Below are 16,474 nucleotides of genomic sequence, written 5' to 3'. Positions count from 1 at the left end.
TTATTGGTGTAAAGTCAGATGCGAAATAAAAACACACAAAATAATATGCAGAAAAAATAGACTTGTGGAAATACCAGTAAAATAAAAATATAAACAGAGTGAAGTTTAGCTTCATATTCAGTGACAAGTGTGTTGAAACCACAGGTGATACTCAGGGCAGGTTGTTTCAGCTTTTGAAGCATTATGTATATTTTGTGATCTGATTTATCTGCACAATTCATCGTATAATTACATTGCTACTTCCTGTGTGTGTTTTGTAGATGGGAGGAAGAGTACACAGCCAGAATGGACCTGCAGGAGAAGGTGGCTGAACTGGAGGAGGTAAAGTGACATTTTGACAAAGACAAATGCTCCATTAAACTCTGACAAAAGCTTCTCTACTGCAGCCACATATTCCCACCTATAACATCTAGTTTTTCTTTTTCTCTCGTTCTTCTGAACACCTTTTAGCTCTTTTCTTAAAATCAGCAGATGATCCAAGGGCTGAAAATAGTTTCTGACAGGAAGCAACAGGCTTTACAGAAAATGTCCTCTTTATTTTAAAATACATCAAATGCGATGTGAAGAAAGTTTAATTTAATAAGATAGAGCTTCTAAGCATCTCTCATAACTGTCTTCATTTTCACATTTTGATTAAAGGCAGTCTGATCTATAGCTGCACCTTTAATTATTTTAGTTTATATTTCAGAAAGTTATGTTATCTAAAAAAAAAAACAACAAAAAAACCCAACAACAACAACTGCACACTTGCCTGAACCACTGTCCTGTTTATCTAATCTGTGTATGTAGGACATAACTTCATACTGTGTGTGTGTTTTTCCAGGACCTGCAGGAGAGCGAGGTGTGTCAGGACGAGCTGGCTCTGCGGGTGAAGCAGCTGAAGGCCGAGCTCGTCCTCTTTAAAGGACTCGTCAGCAATGTAAGTCTGGCCGAGCTGCGAGTTAGCTTTATTTTTTAAGTCTGAAAATTTTTTAAACTGAACAGCTTTTAAAGAGTTTTTTTCTTCTCAATTTAAATCTAATTTCAGTGACAGATTATTAAGGGTGTGCTGGCGGTGTGCTGGTTTCTGTAGGTCTTTAAACATGACATTCTGACAGGTTTTAAAAACTGATTGGATTATGTTTTGTAAAGTTACATGAACTTAAGTCTTGCTTTTAAATGTGGTTTTTGAGATTTTTTATTGATCCCCCTTGCAACAAAATTACAAAATGAAACCAACAAGGAACCACTAATATAAAGTCTGCGGTCCGCTTAGAATTTATCAGAGCACACCCAGCTAGTGTGTTCAGATGTTTTGTACAGGCTAACATGGCGTTTCCTCTCTTAAAAAAATGAATGAATAAAATTAAAGTTTTAAGTTAAAATTGTATCTGTTTATGCTTTTTCCAATGTGGGCAAATGCAAATTAAACAAGATCCTGGCTTAAGATTGGCACATTTAGTGCTTGGTTGAGGCCTGTGGAAAATAAAAAAATTGAAGCTTGTTGCAGCTTGTGCAAGAAAATGCTAGAATTCTGATCTATGGGCATAAAGGCGTAAGAGTTTAATGGGAAGTCAGAAAAAATCAATGCCTGCTGTGATATGGAAGAAAAGTGTGTGGTCAGGGTGCACCATGACAGGTGATTGACAGGTCGACAGATAGGTGGACGTGTTGCCGAGTCATTACAGTAAATATAACTAAACTAATAAAAATCCTCTCTGTGTCCATCAGAACCTGTCAGATCTTGACAGTAAAATCCAGGAAAAAGCCATGAAGGTGGACATGGATATCTGCCGCCGCATCGACATCACAGCCCGCCTCTGCGACGTCGCCCAGCAGAGGAACTGCGAGGACATGATCCACATGTTCCAGGTAAGTTTGTGGTGATTTAAAAAAGCTACCTCAGCAAATAATCCACCTGCACTTTGAATAAACATGTCTCCTCCCAGCAGGTGGGCACGCCCCCCTCTACTCTGAGCGGACGGGCCAGGAAACAGAGCGGGCAGTCAGCAAAGGGCGGGGACGGGGACGAACTGAGCATGTCTGAGGGCGAGGGAGGCGGGCCTAAAGACGAGGAGTCCTGCAGCACGTCGGCCAATCAGATCAACGAGCAGATGCAGAGGATGCTGAATCAGCTGTACATGTTTTGACCATTAATGTGTAACACATTGATGTTTAACGATGTAGTCGACATGTCTAATGTGTGTGTGTGTGTGTGTGTGTTTGTTCAGGAGGGAGTGTGAGTTTGATGATGACTGCGACAGTCTGGCCTGGGAAGAAACAGAGGAAACTCTTCTGCTGTGGGAAGATTTTCCTGGATACACTCTGGGAGTGGAAACACAGGGAGAGGTGTGTACACACACTTGACTTATCAGATTATATGAAAAGACCATATGCAGAATTTGGTGGGATATATCGCCAAAAAATTGAGTGTTTTGTAAGAAGTATATTTTCTTTAGTGTATAGTCACTTGAAAATACGAACTGCGGTATATATCTGTATCTGCATAGGGAGCAGGTCCTCATCTACAGAGATCACCGTGTTTCTACAGTAGCCCAGAATGGACAAACCAAACACTGACTCTGTTTGCATTGTCACATCGGCCACTGTAGTTAGCAGCCCCTCCATGACAAGCCGAACGGTGACAGAAAACACTTGAATGTAAAACACCGTTATTCAGTGTTTTTAGCGGTTTAAATCACCTGGTCTGTTTGCTTTGGAGAGGAGGAGACCTCTGCTTGGTTTAAAGGAGAGGTTTTCATTGGCTGCTCCTTTAAATGACACATGATGAGCAGGCTGCTTCAAAAAAAAGTGTTTCTACTTTGATTTTATTACAACAATACTTTATTTAACTTCATTATTTGATGATGGCTACTTCATTTAACTTTATTGTAACTGTAGTTCATTCAGTAGAATACAAAATATCATGATTTATAGCATTTATTTATATTATATTAATATATACTTTTTTAGCCATGTCGCCCAGCCTTAGTTCCCTCAGTCACCAACTGTAGAAAAAAGGGAAGGAACCAAGGCACTCATCTTTATGAAAAAAGTTAAAATGCCTTTAATGCCAGTTCAATAACGGCATTTATTTCCTAAATGGGTACCTTGGTTCCTTTCTGTTTTTTCTAGAATTGGTTGTGCCCTCCACCAAAAAGCACCAACATTTTGTACTATTACTACTTTCAAGAAGCTCTCCAGTTTTATGGCTTCTAGTTTGGTCAAAATAATATCTTAATTCACAGATTTAGATCTGAAAATATGCTGTTCTTTGCCCTAGGTCTCTCTTTGCCATTACTGGCAGGCTGTTTGCAGTCCTGTAACATTATCCCCAACATTCACGGTCACAATCTTTCTCAGTTCAGCTGAAGCATTTTGACGGTTTCAGACCTTCTGGATTCCTAAATACCCTGGCATACAGTAATACACTGATACCACCCAAGCCTACTTTCTGGCTTCCTTGTGTAAAAACTTTAAAAATAGGATATGACTTGAAATACTTAAAAAAATATAATAAAGTAATTCCTAACTCCATGTTTCATAAAACAGAAATATAAAGTAGAAGAATGAACAATTGTAAATGGAAAATGAACTTTTATCCTTAAATCCCAAAAAGTGCATCTTAAAAAAAAACAAAAGCATAATAAGAGTTTAAAGCCACAGCAGCGTCAGATGAAACAGTCACTGCTTTTGTAAACGTGAGCGCTGGATAACAGAGCAGCACCGACTGAATAAACAGGAGTCACCCAGGCTTCAGCAGTCATCAGCAGCACTTTATGTGGCTCGCAGTGTCCCTGTCCAGCAGCGCACAGATCTATTTTCCCACTGTCAGTGAAGTCACTGGTGTTTCCTGTCGGGGGGGTGTTTTACTTTGTCCTACTTCTGTGACCTGGTGGACGTTTGTTTTTTAGCTCAGTCTGATGACGCTGATGGCTCGAGTCTTTCCTGACGACCTGTAAGCTGTTTTTAACTGAATAAGCCAGAGAGGCTAACGACCGGCTGAGTGAAGAGCTCAGAAAAACCTAAACAGATTAAAAGACCTCTGCACACCTGTGGTGCACTCACACCATTTTTTTTGTTACTTATTTCAGCTGTTGACACCTCAGTGTCTTTAGGACTGTGTAGTTTGAAGTGAATAAGAGTCTATATTTAAGTGTTTACATTTTTTTGTCCACTCCTACATACTTGTTGGCTTATATTTTTCTATTATTTAATATCTCATTTAACAGTTTGTCAGCGAACATGCACACTGTGAATCTTTGGCTCTGCTTACTAAGATTTCACAGTAGCCACGTCCTTGCAAATTACGGATGATTTATAATTGGTGCAGCTCAAGTGAACTGTATAGGTCTAAATAATATTTTTTTAATTCTCTCGTTCTTTTCCCCACATACACTCCCTTTATTCAGTTGCAGCAGCAGGAGGAGTCCATTGAGGACGCAATTAAAGACACAGAGTGTCTGTTTAAATCCAGAGAGAAAGAATACCAGGAGACCATCGACCAGATAGAGGTGAGTCTGTTTTTCTTTTATTACGTTATGGGGACAAACATGTTCATGTGAGGACTTGCTACCCAAACAGGGTAAATATATAATATAATAATACATCATTTTTTTCTCAACATGATTTCTGAAAAAAGGAAATGTATTAAACTGGGCATGGCAGAAGTCAAGTCAAGTCAATTTTGTTTATAAAGCCCATTATCACAAAATTTGGTTTGCCTCAGAGGGTTTTACAGCATACGACATCCCTCTGCCTTTAGGCCCTCACATCTCCTAGGAAAAACTCCCCAAAAAGAAGCCCTGAAATGGTGGAAATGGAGGAAACCTCAGAGTTTAAGAGTTTAAGAACTTAAATACATTTGAGCCTTGGATGCCATGAGGAAGAAGTCAGTCAGTTGCTAATCACAGAAGTGTTTCAAAATGCTTTTGTGTTACAGTTGATAACCAATCATGCTCCATAGTTACCAAATTCACCCACAATTTACCCAAATTTTAAAGTGAAACAATTTAAGCTGCAGAATTGTGAAATTTTGCCTTCACCCACCATTAGAGATCCATTTAAATCTGTGTGTTTGCCTTGAATTTTGTATGTGCACAGGTTTTTACCTTCAACTTTTTATTAAAAAAAACCCCAGATGTTTTGTTGCACAATTTTACTGCCAAGCCCTAAAAAAAGCTCCAACTTTTAGTTACTTAACATTTTCTACGAGGGAAATGAATGCCTTTCACTTTTAGAACCAGGGATTCCCACAATAGTTCCTACGACTAGGTTACTTTATTGTAGATAATATATTGATTAGAGTAATTAGAGACAACAGTGTCAGTAATGTTAATTTCTGGTTTTTGTTTGCTGTCCTGGTCAGCTGGAACTGGCCACAGCCAAGAGCGACATGAACCGTCACCTACACGAGTACATGGAGATGTGCTCCATGAAAAGGGGGCTGGACGTCCAGATGGAGACCTGCAGGAGACTCATTACACAGAGTGGAGACAGGTAACACAAACACACACACACACACACACACACACACACAAATGTGGAATTTTATGACACGCTGTAGTTCAACTTTTTAATGGCATCATTGATGACTAAAAAAGTGATTTTTACAATACCAGACTTGGAAATTAGCACCAGTCATGAGAATTACATGAACAATCTAATAGAGCAGTATGACATTTACAATAACTTTTTTACTGAAATTTATGTGACAAACTGGAAAAAGACTTTATTTGTTGTAATACTTTATTATATTTTAATTTGAATTTGTATTACTTACTATACTATGACTTTTAATTGAATGTCCATTACATGCTGTGCTATGACATTTTTGATGGAATTGTTTTGATATACTGTAGTATGTTTCATGGACCTTTATGGAAACTAAAGTCATAATGTATGTCATAAAAAGTCAATTAAAAGATAAAGTATGGTATGCCACAAAATTGACATAAAATTTTAGGATGGTATATTGTAAAACTTCCATGTGAATTGTCAGTAGTATGCCATAGTAATTCTGTTTAAAAAAACCCAAACATTTCATTATATCATGATAGTATCATCAATTATAGTTTGTAATCAAACTATAATTAAAAAAATGTCAAACTATAGTATGTTTTAAGAATTCAGTGAAAGGGATCATAACATACAATCTTTTGCGAAATTTCATTAAAAAATTCATTGCATATTGTGTTTGCTCATTAAGTTTCATGAAAAATGTCACATTATGGTAGGTCTTTAAAAAATCACAAAACGGTTGTAGCATAATATGTTGTGAAAAATGTTATAAAAAGTCATAGTGTAGCATGTCGTGAAAAAATATAATATGTAAAAAAAAAAGTCACAACATGACAGAATATTATGTCATGAACACAGTTGATAAGAATATCCTTGTGTTGTATGTTTTGAAAACAAATCTTGAAAATATAGTATATGTCAGCAAAATGCCATTAAAAATATGAAGTCTCAACATGCTATCCTATATGGTTTTAAGCCTTTTTTTCAACTTGTCATATTTTGGCATTTTTCAACGTGCTATACTATGGTGTTTTTTTTTCATTTTTTCAACATGCTATATTATGATGTTTTTTGATATTCTTTTGACATTCTAAACTATAACGTGTCTCAGCACGCTAATTTATGTGGTTTTCAGCTGTTATTTCAGTTTTTGGGACATGTCATATTTTGACATTTTTCGCCATACTATATTATGGCATTTTCGGCCGTTTCTTCAACATATTTTATAATTATATTTTTTTACAACATTCTATGCCATGGCATGTCTTGACATGCTATTTTATGCAGTTTTCAGTAGTCTTCAGCTGGTTTTGGGTCGGGTCATTTTTTGACATTTTTGCCTTACTATAGCCTTGCATTTTGGGTCGTTTTTTTCCACATTCAATATTATAGTGTTCTTGGCCAGTTTTGCAACATTCAATGCCATGGTGTGTCTTGACACACTATTTAATACAGCTTTTAGCTGTTTTCAGGTATTTTTAGAACATGTCATTTTTTGACATTTTTGCCTTACTATAGCCTTGCATTTTGGGTTGTTTTTTCCACATTCAATATTATAGTGTTTTTGGTCATTTTTGCAACATTCAATGCCATGGCATGTCTTGACATGCTATTTTATGCAGTTTTCAGTAGTCTTCAGCTGTTTTTGGGACATGTCATTTTTTGACATTTTTGCCTTACTATAGCCTTGCATTTTGGGTGGTTTTTTCCACATTCAATATTATAGTGTTCTTGGCAAGTTTTGCAACATTTAATGCCATGGTGTGTCTTGACATACTATTTTATACAGTTTTTAGCTGTTTTCAGGTATTTTTGGAACATGTCATTTTTTGACATTTTTGCCTTACTATAGCCTTGCATTTTGGGTTGTTTTTTCCACATTCAATATTATAGTGTTTTTGGATGTTTCTGCAACATTCTATGTCATGGTGTGTCTTGACATGCTATTTTATGCAGTTTTCAGTAGTCTTCAGCTGTTTTTGGGTCATGTCATTTTTTGACATTTTTGCCTTACTATAGCCTTGCATTTTGGGTCATTTTTTCCACATTCAATATTATAGTGTTTTTGGCCGTTTTTGCAACATTCAATGCCATGGTGTGTCTTGACACACTATTTTATACAGCTTTGAGCTTTTTTCAGGTATTTTTGGAACATGTCATTTTTTGACATTTTTGCCTTACTATAGCCTTGCATTTTGGGTTGTTTTTTCCACATTCAATATTATAGTGTTTTTGGATGTTTCTGCAACATTCTATGTCATGGTGTGTCTTGACATGCTATTTTATGCAGTTTTTAGCTGTTTTCAGGTATTTTTGGAACATGTCATTTTTGACATTTTTGCCTTACTATAGCCTTGCATTTTGGGCCGTTTTTTCCACATTCAATATTATAGTGTTTTTGGCCGTTTTTGCAACATTCAATGCCATGGTGTGTCTTGACACACTATTTTATACAGTTTTTAACTGTTTTCAGCTCTTTTTAGAACATGTCATTTTCTGACACTTTTGCCTTACTATAGCCTTGCATTTTGTGTCATTTTTTTCACATTCAATATTAAAGTGTTCTTGTCTGTTTTGCAACATTCAATGCCATGGTGTGTCTTGACATACTATTTTATACAGTTTTTAGCTGTTTTCAGGTATTTTTGGAACATGTCATTTTTTGACATTTTTGCCTTACTATAGCCTTGCATTTTGGGTTGTTTTTTCCACATTCAATATTATATTGTTTTTGGATGTTTTTGCAACATTCTATGTCATGGTGTGTCTTGACATGCTATTTTATGCAGTTTTCAGTAGTCTTCAGCTGTTTTGGGGTCATGTCATTTTTGACATTTTTGCCTTACTATAGCCTTGCATTTTGGGTAGTTTTTTTCCACATTCAATATTATAGTGTTCTTGGCTAGTTTTGCAACATTCAATGCCATGGTGTGTCTTGACACACTATTTCATACAGTTTTTAGCTGTTTTCAGGTATTTTTAGAACATGTCATTTTTTGACATTTTTGCCTTACTATAGCCTTGCATTTTGGTTCGTATTTTCCACATTCAATATTATAGTGTTTTTGGCCGTTTTGCAACATTATATGCCATGGTGTGTCTTGACACACTATTTTAAACAATTTTTAGCTGTTTTCAGATATTTTTAGAACATGTCATTTTTTGACATTTTTGCCTTACTATAGCCTTGCATTTTGGGTCATTTTTTCCACATTCAATATTATAGTGTTCTTGGCAAGTTTTGCAACATTCAATGCCATGGTGTGTCTTGACACGCTATTTTCTACAGTTTTTAGCTGTTTTCAGCTGTTTTTGGGTCGTGTCATTTTTTGACATTTTTGCCTTACTATAGCCTTGCATGTTGGGTTGTTTTTTCCACATTCAATATTATAGTGTTCTTGGCCAGTTTTGCAACATTCAATGCTATGGTGTGTCTTGACACTCTATTTAATGCAGTTTTCAGCAGTCTTCAGCTGTTTTTGGGACATGTCATTTTTTGACATTTTTGCCTTACTATAGCCTTGCATTTTGGGTCGTTTTTTCCACATTCAATACTATAGAGTTTTTGGTCGTTTTTGCAACATTCAATGCCATGGTGTGTCTTGACACTCTGTTTAATGCAGTTTTTAGCTGTTTTCAGGTATTTTTGGAACATGTCATTTTTTGACATTTTTGCCTTACTATAGCCTTGCATTTTGGGTCATTTTTCCAAATTCAATATTATACTGTTCTTGTCTGTTTTGCAACATTATATGCCATGGTGTGTCTTGACACGCTATTTTCTACAGTTTTTAGCTGTTTTCAGCTGTTTTTGGGTCGTGTCATTTTTTGACATTTTTGCCTTACTATAGCCTTACATTTTGGTTTGTTTTTTCCACATTCAATATTATAGTGTTCTTGGCCACTTTTGCAACATTCAATGCCATGGTGTGTCTTGACACTCTATTTAATGCAGTTTTCAGCAGTCTTCAGCTGTTTTTGGGAAATGTCATTTTTTGACATTTTTGCCTTACTATAGCCTTGCATGTTGGGTTGTTTTTTCCACATTCAATAGTGTAGTGTTCTTGGCTAGTTTTGCAACATTCAATGCCATGGTGTGTCTTGACACACTATTTTATACAGCTTTGAGCTTTTTTCAGGTATTTTTGGAACATGTCATTTTTTGACATTTTTGCCTTACTATAGCCTTGCATTTTGGGTCATTTTTTCCACATTCAATATTATAGAGTTTTTGGCCGTTTTTGCAACATTCAATGCCATGGTGTGTCTTGACACGCTATTTTCTACAGTTTTTAGCTGTTTTCAGCTGTTTTTGGGTCGTGTCATTTTTGACATTTTTGCCTTACTATAGCCTTTGCATTTTGGTTCGTATTTTCCACATTCAATATTATATTGTTTTTGGCCGTTTTTGCAACATTCAATGCCATGGTGTGTCTTGACACACTATTTAATGCAGTTTTTAGCTGTTTTCAGGTATTTTTGGAACATGTCATTTTTTGACATTTTTGCCTTACTATAGCCTTGCATTTTGGGTCATTTTTTCCACATTCAATATTAAAGTGTTCTTGGCTAGTTTTGCAACATTCAATGCCATGGTGTGTCTTGACATACTATTTTATACAGTTTTTAGCTGTTTTCAGGTATTTTTGGAACATGTCATTTTTTGACATTTTTGCCTTACTATAGCCTTGCATTTTGGGTTGTTTTTTCCACATTCAATATTATATTGTTTTTGGATGTTTTTGCAACATTCTATGTCATGGTGTGTCTTGACATGCTATTTTATGCAGTTTTCAGTAGTCTTCAGCTGTTTTGGGGTCGTGTCATTTTTTGACATTTTTGCCTTACTATAGCCTTGCATTTTGGGTAGTTTTTTTCCACATTCAATATTATAGTGTTCTTGGCTAGTTTTGCAACATTCAATGCCATGGTGTGTCTTGACACACTATTTCATACAGTTTTTAGCTGTTTTCAGGTATTTTTAGAACATGTCATTTTTTGACATTTTTGCCTTACTATAGCCTTGCATTTTGGGTCATTTTTTCCACATTCAATATTATAGTGTTTTTGGCCGTTTTTGCAACATTCAATGCCATGGTGTGTCTTGACACACTATTTTATACAGTTTTTAACTGTTTTCAGGTATTTTTGGAACATGTCATTTTTTGACATTTTTGCCTTACTATAGCCTTGCATTTTGGGTCATTTTTTCCACATTCAATATTATAGAGTTTTTGGCCGTTTTTACAACATTCAATACCATGGTGTGTCTTGACACGCTATTTTCTACAGTTTTTAGCTGTTTTCAGCTGTTTTTGGGTCGTGTCATTTTTTGACATTTTTGCCTTACTATAGCCTTGCATGTTGGGTTGTTTTTTCCACATTCAATATTATAGTGTTCTTGGCCAGTTTTGCAACATTCAATGCTATGGTGTGTCTTGACACTCTATTTAATGCAGTTTTCAGCAGTCTTCAGCTGTTTTTGGGACATGTCATTTTTTGACATTTTTGCCTTACTATAGCCTTGCATTTTGGGTCGTTTTTTCCACATTCAATATTATAGAGTTTTTGGCCGTTTTTACAACATTCAATACCATGGTGTGTCTTGACATGCTATTTTATGCAGTTTTTAGCTGTTTTCACATGTCATTTTTTGACATTTTTGCCTTACTATAGCCTTGCATTTTGGGTTGTTTTTTCCACATTCAATATTATAGTGTTTTTGGATGTTTCTGCAACATTCTATGTCATGGTGTGTCTTGACATGCTATTTTATGCAGTTTTTAGCTGTTTTCAGGTATTTTTGGAACATGTCATTTTTTGACATTTTTGCCTTACTTTAGCCTTGCATTTTGGGTTGTTTTTTTCCACATTCAATATTAAAGTGTTCTTGGCCAGTTTTGCAACATTCAATGCCATGGTGTGTCTTGACACACTATTTAATACAGCTTTTAGCTGTTTTCAGGTATTTTTAGAACATGTCATTTTTTGACATTTTTGCCTTACAATTTGGGCATTTTGGGTCGTTTTTTCCACATTCAATATTATATTGTTTTTGGATGTTTCTGCAACATTCTATGTCATGGTGTGTCTTGACATGCTATTTTATGCAGTTTTTAGCTGTTTTCAGGTATTTTTGGAACATGTCATTTTTTGACATTTTTGCCTTACTATAGCCTTGCATTTTGGGCCGTTTTTTCCACATTCAATATTATAGTGTTTTTGGCCGTTTTTGCAACATTCAATGCCATGGTGTGTCTTGACACACTATTTTATACAGTTTTTAACTGTTTTCAGGTATTTTTGGAACATGTCATTTTTTGACATTTTTGCCTTACTATAGCCTTGCATTTTGGGTCATTTTTTCCACATTCAATATTATAGAGTTTTTGGCCGTTTTTGCAACATTCAATGCCATGGTGTGTCTTGACACGCTATTTTCTACAGTTTTTAGCTGTTTTCAGCTGTTTTTGGGTCGTGTCATTTTTTGACATTTTTGCCTTACTATAGCCTTGCATTTTGGTTCGTATTTTCCACATTCAATATTATAGTGTTTTTGGCCGTTTTTGCAACATTCAATGCCATGGTGTGTCTTGACACACTATTTTATACAGTTTTTAGCTGTTTTCAGATATTTTTAGAACATGTCATTTTTTGACATTTTTGCCTTACTATAGCCTTGCATTTTGGGTCATTTTTTCCACATTCAATATTAAAGTGTTCTTGGCTAGTTTTGCAACATTCAATGCCATGGTGTGTCTTGACATACTATTTTATACAGTTTTTAGCTGTTTTCAGGTATTTTTGGAACATGTCATTTTTTGACATTTTTGCCTTACTATAGCCTTGCATTTTGGGTTGTTTTTTCCACATTCAATATTATATTGTTTTTGGATGTTTTTGCAACATTCTATGTCATGGTGTGTCTTGACATGCTATTTTATGCAGTTTTCAGTAGTCTTCAGCTGTTTTGGGGTCGTGTCATTTTTTGACATTTTTGCCTTACTATAGCCTTGCATTTTGGGTAGTTTTTTTCCACATTCAATATTATAGTGTTCTTGGCTAGTTTTGCAACATTCAATGCCATGGTGTGTCTTGACACACTATTTCATACAGTTTTTAGCTGTTTTCAGGTATTTTTAGAACATGTCATTTTTTGACATTTTTGCCTTACTATAGCCTTGCATTTTGGTTCGTATTTTCCACATTCAATATTATAGTGTTTTTGGCCGTTTTTGCAACATTCAATGCCATGGTGTGTCTTGACACACTATTTTATACAGTTTTTAGCTGTTTTCAGATATTTTTAGAACATGTCATTTTTTGACATTTTTGCCTTACTATAGCCTTGCATTTTGGGTCATTTTTTCCACATTCAATATTATAGTGTTCTTGGCAAGTTTTGCAACATTCAATGCCATGGTGTGTCTTGACACGCTATTTTATGCAGTTTTCAGTAGTCTTCAGCTGTTTTTGGATTGTGTCATTTTTTGACAATTTTGCCTTACTATAGCCTTGCATTTTGGGTCGTTTTTTCCACATTCAATATTAAAGTGTTCTTGGCCAGTTTTGCAACATTCTATGCCATGGTGTGTCTTGACACACTATTTTATGCAGTTTTCAGTAGTCTTCAGCTGTTTTTGGATTGTGTCATTTTTTGACATTTTTGCCTTACTATAGCCTTGCATTTTGGGTAGTTTTTTTCCACATTCAATATTATAGTGTTTTTGGCCGTTTTTGCAACATTCAATGCCATGGTGTGTCTTGACACTCTGTTTAATGCAGTTTTTAGCTGTTTTCAGGTATTTTTGGAACATGTCATTTTCTGACATTTTTGCCTTACTATAGCCTTGCATTTTGGGTCATTTTTTCCACATTCAATATTATAGTGTTCTTGGCAAGTTTTGCAACATTCAATGCCATGGTGTGTCTTGACACACTATTTTCTACAGTTTTTAGCTGTTTTCAGCTGTTTTTGGGTCGTGTCATTTTTTGACATTTTTGCCTTACTATAGCCTTACATTTTGGTTTGTTTTTTCCACATTCAATATTATAGTGTTCTTGGCCACTTTTGCAACATTCAATGCCATGGTGTGTCTTGACACTCTATTTAATGCAGTTTTCAGCAGTCTTCAGCTGTTTTTGGGAAATGTCATTTTTTGACATTTTTGCCTTACTATAGCCTTGCATGTTGGGTTGTTTTTTCCACATTCAATATTATAGTGTTCTTGGCAAGTTTTGCAACATTCAATGCCATGGTGTGTCTTGACACACTATTTCATACAGTTTTTAGCTGTTTTCAGGTATTTTTGGAACATGTCATTTTTTGACATTTTTGCCTTACTATAGCCTTGCATTTTGGGTCGTTTTTTCCACATTCAATACTATAGTGTTTTTGGTCGTTTTTGCAACATTCAATGCCATGGTGTGTCTTGACACTCTATTTAATGCAGTTTTTAGCTGTTTTCAGCTGTTTTTGGGTCGTGTCATTTTTTGACATTTTTGCCTTACTATAGCCTTGCATTTTGGTTCGTATTTTCCACATTCAATATTATAGTGTTTTTGGCCGTTTTTGCAACATTCAATGCCATGGTGTGTCTTGACACACTATTTTATACAGTTTTTAGCTGTTTTCAGATATTTTTAGAACATGTCATTTTTTGACATTTTTGCCTTACTATAGCCTTGCATTTTGGGTCATTTTTTCCACATTCAATATTATAGTGTTCTTGGCTAGTTTTGCAACATTCAATGCCATGGTGTGTCTTGACATACTATTTTATACAGTTTTTAGCTGTTTTCAGGTATTTTTGGAACATGTCATTTTTTGACATTTTTGCCTTACTATAGCCTTGCATTTTGGGTCGTTTTTTCCACATTCAATATTATATTGTTTTTGGACGTTTTTGCAACATTCTATGTCATGGTGTGTCTTGACATGCTATTTTATGCAGTTTTCAGTAGTCTTCAGCTGTTTTTGGGTCGTGTCATTTTTTGACATTTTTGCCTTACTATAGCCTTGCATTTTGGGTAGTTTTTTTCCACATTCAATATTATAGTGTTCTTGGCAAGTTTTGCAACATTCAATGCCATGGTGTGTCTTGACACACTATTTTATACAGTTTTTAGCTGTTTTCAGATATTTTTAGAACATGTCATTTTTTGACATTTTTGCCTTACTATAGCCTTGCATTTTGGGTCATTTTTTCCACATTCAATATTATAGTGTTTTTGGCCGTTTTTGCAACATTCAATGCCATGGTGTGTCTTGACATACTATTTTATACAGTTTTAGCTGTTTTCAGATATTTTGGAACATGTCATTTTTGACATTTTTGCCTTACTATAGCCTTGCATTTTGGGTCATTTTTTCCACATTCAATATTATAGTGTTCTTGGCAAGTTTTGCAACATTCAATGCCATGGTGTGTCTTGACACGCTATTTTCTACAGTTTTTAGCTGTTTTCAGCTGTTTTTGGGTCGTGTCATTTTTTGACATTTTTGCCTTACTATAGCCTTGCATTTTGGGTAGTTTTTTTCCACATTCAATATTATAGTGTTCTTGGCCAGTTTTGCAACATTCAATGCTATGGTGTGTCTTGACACTCTATTTAATGCAGTTTTCAGCAGTCTTCAGCTGTTTTTGGGACATGTCATTTTTTGACATTTTTGCCTTACTATAGCCTTGCATTTTGGGTCGTTTTTTCCACATTCAATATTATAGTGTTTTTGGCAAGTTTTGCAACATTCAATGCCATGGTGTGTCTTGACATGCTATTTTATACAGTTTTCAGTAGTCTTCAGCTGTTTTTGGGTCGTGTCATTTTTTGACATTTTTGCCTTACTATAGCCTTGCATTTTGGGTCATTTTTTCCACATTCAATATTATAGTGTTCTTGGCAAGTTTTGCAACATTCAATGCCATGGTGTGTCTTGACACACTATTTTATACAGTTTTTAGCTGTTTTCAGGTATTTTTAGAACATGTCATTTTTTGACATTTTTGCCTTACTATAGCCTTGCATTTTGGGTAGTTTTTTTCCACATTCAATATTATAGTGTTCTTGGCAAGTTTTGCAACATTCAATGCCATGGTGTGTCTTGACACACTATTTTCTACAGTTTTTAGCTGTTTTCAGCTGTTTTTGGGTCGTGTCATTTTTTGACATTTTTGCCTTACTATAGCCTTGCATTTTGGGTAGTTTTTTTTCCACATTCAATATTATAGTGTTCTTGGCAAGTTTTGCAACATTCAATGCCATGGTGTGTCTTGACACACTATTTTATACAGTTTTTAGCTGTTTTCAGATATTTTTAGAACATGTCATTTTTTGACATTTTTGCCTTACTATAGCCTTGCATTTTGGGTCATTTTTTCCACATTCAATATTATATTGTTTTTGGACGTTTTTGCAACATTCTATGTCATGGTGTGTCTTGACATGCTATTTAATGCAGTTTTCAGTAGTCTTCAGCTGTTTTTGGGTCGTGTCATTTTTTGACATTTTTGCCTTACTATAGCCTTGCATTTTGGGTAGTTTTTTTCCACATTCAATATTATAGTGTTCTTGGCAAGTTTTGCAACATTCAATGCCATGGTGTGTCTTGACACACTATTTTATACAGTTTTTAGCTGTTTTCAGATATTTTTAGAACATGTCATTTTTTGACATTTTTGCCTTACTATAGCCTTGCATTTTGGGTCATTTTTTCCACATTCAATATTATAGTGTTCTTGGCAAGTTTTGCAACATTCAATGCCATGGTGTGTCTTGACACGCTATTTTCTACAGTTTTTAGCTGTTTTCAGCTGTTTTTGGGTCGTGTCATTTTTTGACATTTTTGCCTTACTATAGCCTTGCATTTTGGGTCGTTTTTTTCCACATTCAATATTATATTGTTTTTGGACGTTTTTGCAACATTCTATGTCATGGTGTGTCTTGACATGCTATTTTATGCAGTTTTCAGTAGTCT

At 35.2% G+C, this 16,474-nt stretch overlaps 1 protein-coding gene across 4 annotated transcripts in view; it reads left to right on the top strand.

Moving 5' to 3' along the window:
- Window positions 1-16,474, top strand: part of iffo1a (intermediate filament family orphan 1a) — a 46,866-nt gene that overhangs the window by 11,724 nt on the left and 18,668 nt on the right. For 3 of the 4 annotated variants that reach the window (XM_088090483.1, XM_088090481.1, XM_088090482.1), the window contains 7 exons: window positions 261-321; window positions 824-919; window positions 1,711-1,851; window positions 1,929-2,116; window positions 2,211-2,328; window positions 4,392-4,493; window positions 5,348-5,478. In XM_088090483.1, the coding sequence (XP_087946609.1) occupies window positions 261-321; window positions 824-919; window positions 1,711-1,851; window positions 1,929-2,116; window positions 2,211-2,328; window positions 4,392-4,493; window positions 5,348-5,478 (837 nt within the window). The remainder of the gene's footprint in view (window positions 1-260; window positions 322-823; window positions 920-1,710; window positions 1,852-1,928; window positions 2,117-2,210; window positions 2,329-4,391; window positions 4,494-5,347; window positions 5,479-16,474) is intronic. The other variant, XM_088090484.1, reaches the window with a different exon arrangement.

Source organism: Plectropomus leopardus, chromosome 17 (genome assembly GCF_026936395.1).
Source record: "Plectropomus leopardus strain MGB_pleo_1.0 chromosome 17, ASM2693639v1, whole genome shotgun sequence".
In the NCBI taxonomy this organism is placed as follows: domain Eukaryota; kingdom Metazoa; phylum Chordata; class Actinopteri; order Perciformes; family Serranidae; genus Plectropomus; species Plectropomus leopardus.
Note: the sequence above shows the minus strand (reverse complement) of the source record. Positions and strands in the feature narration are given on the sequence as shown.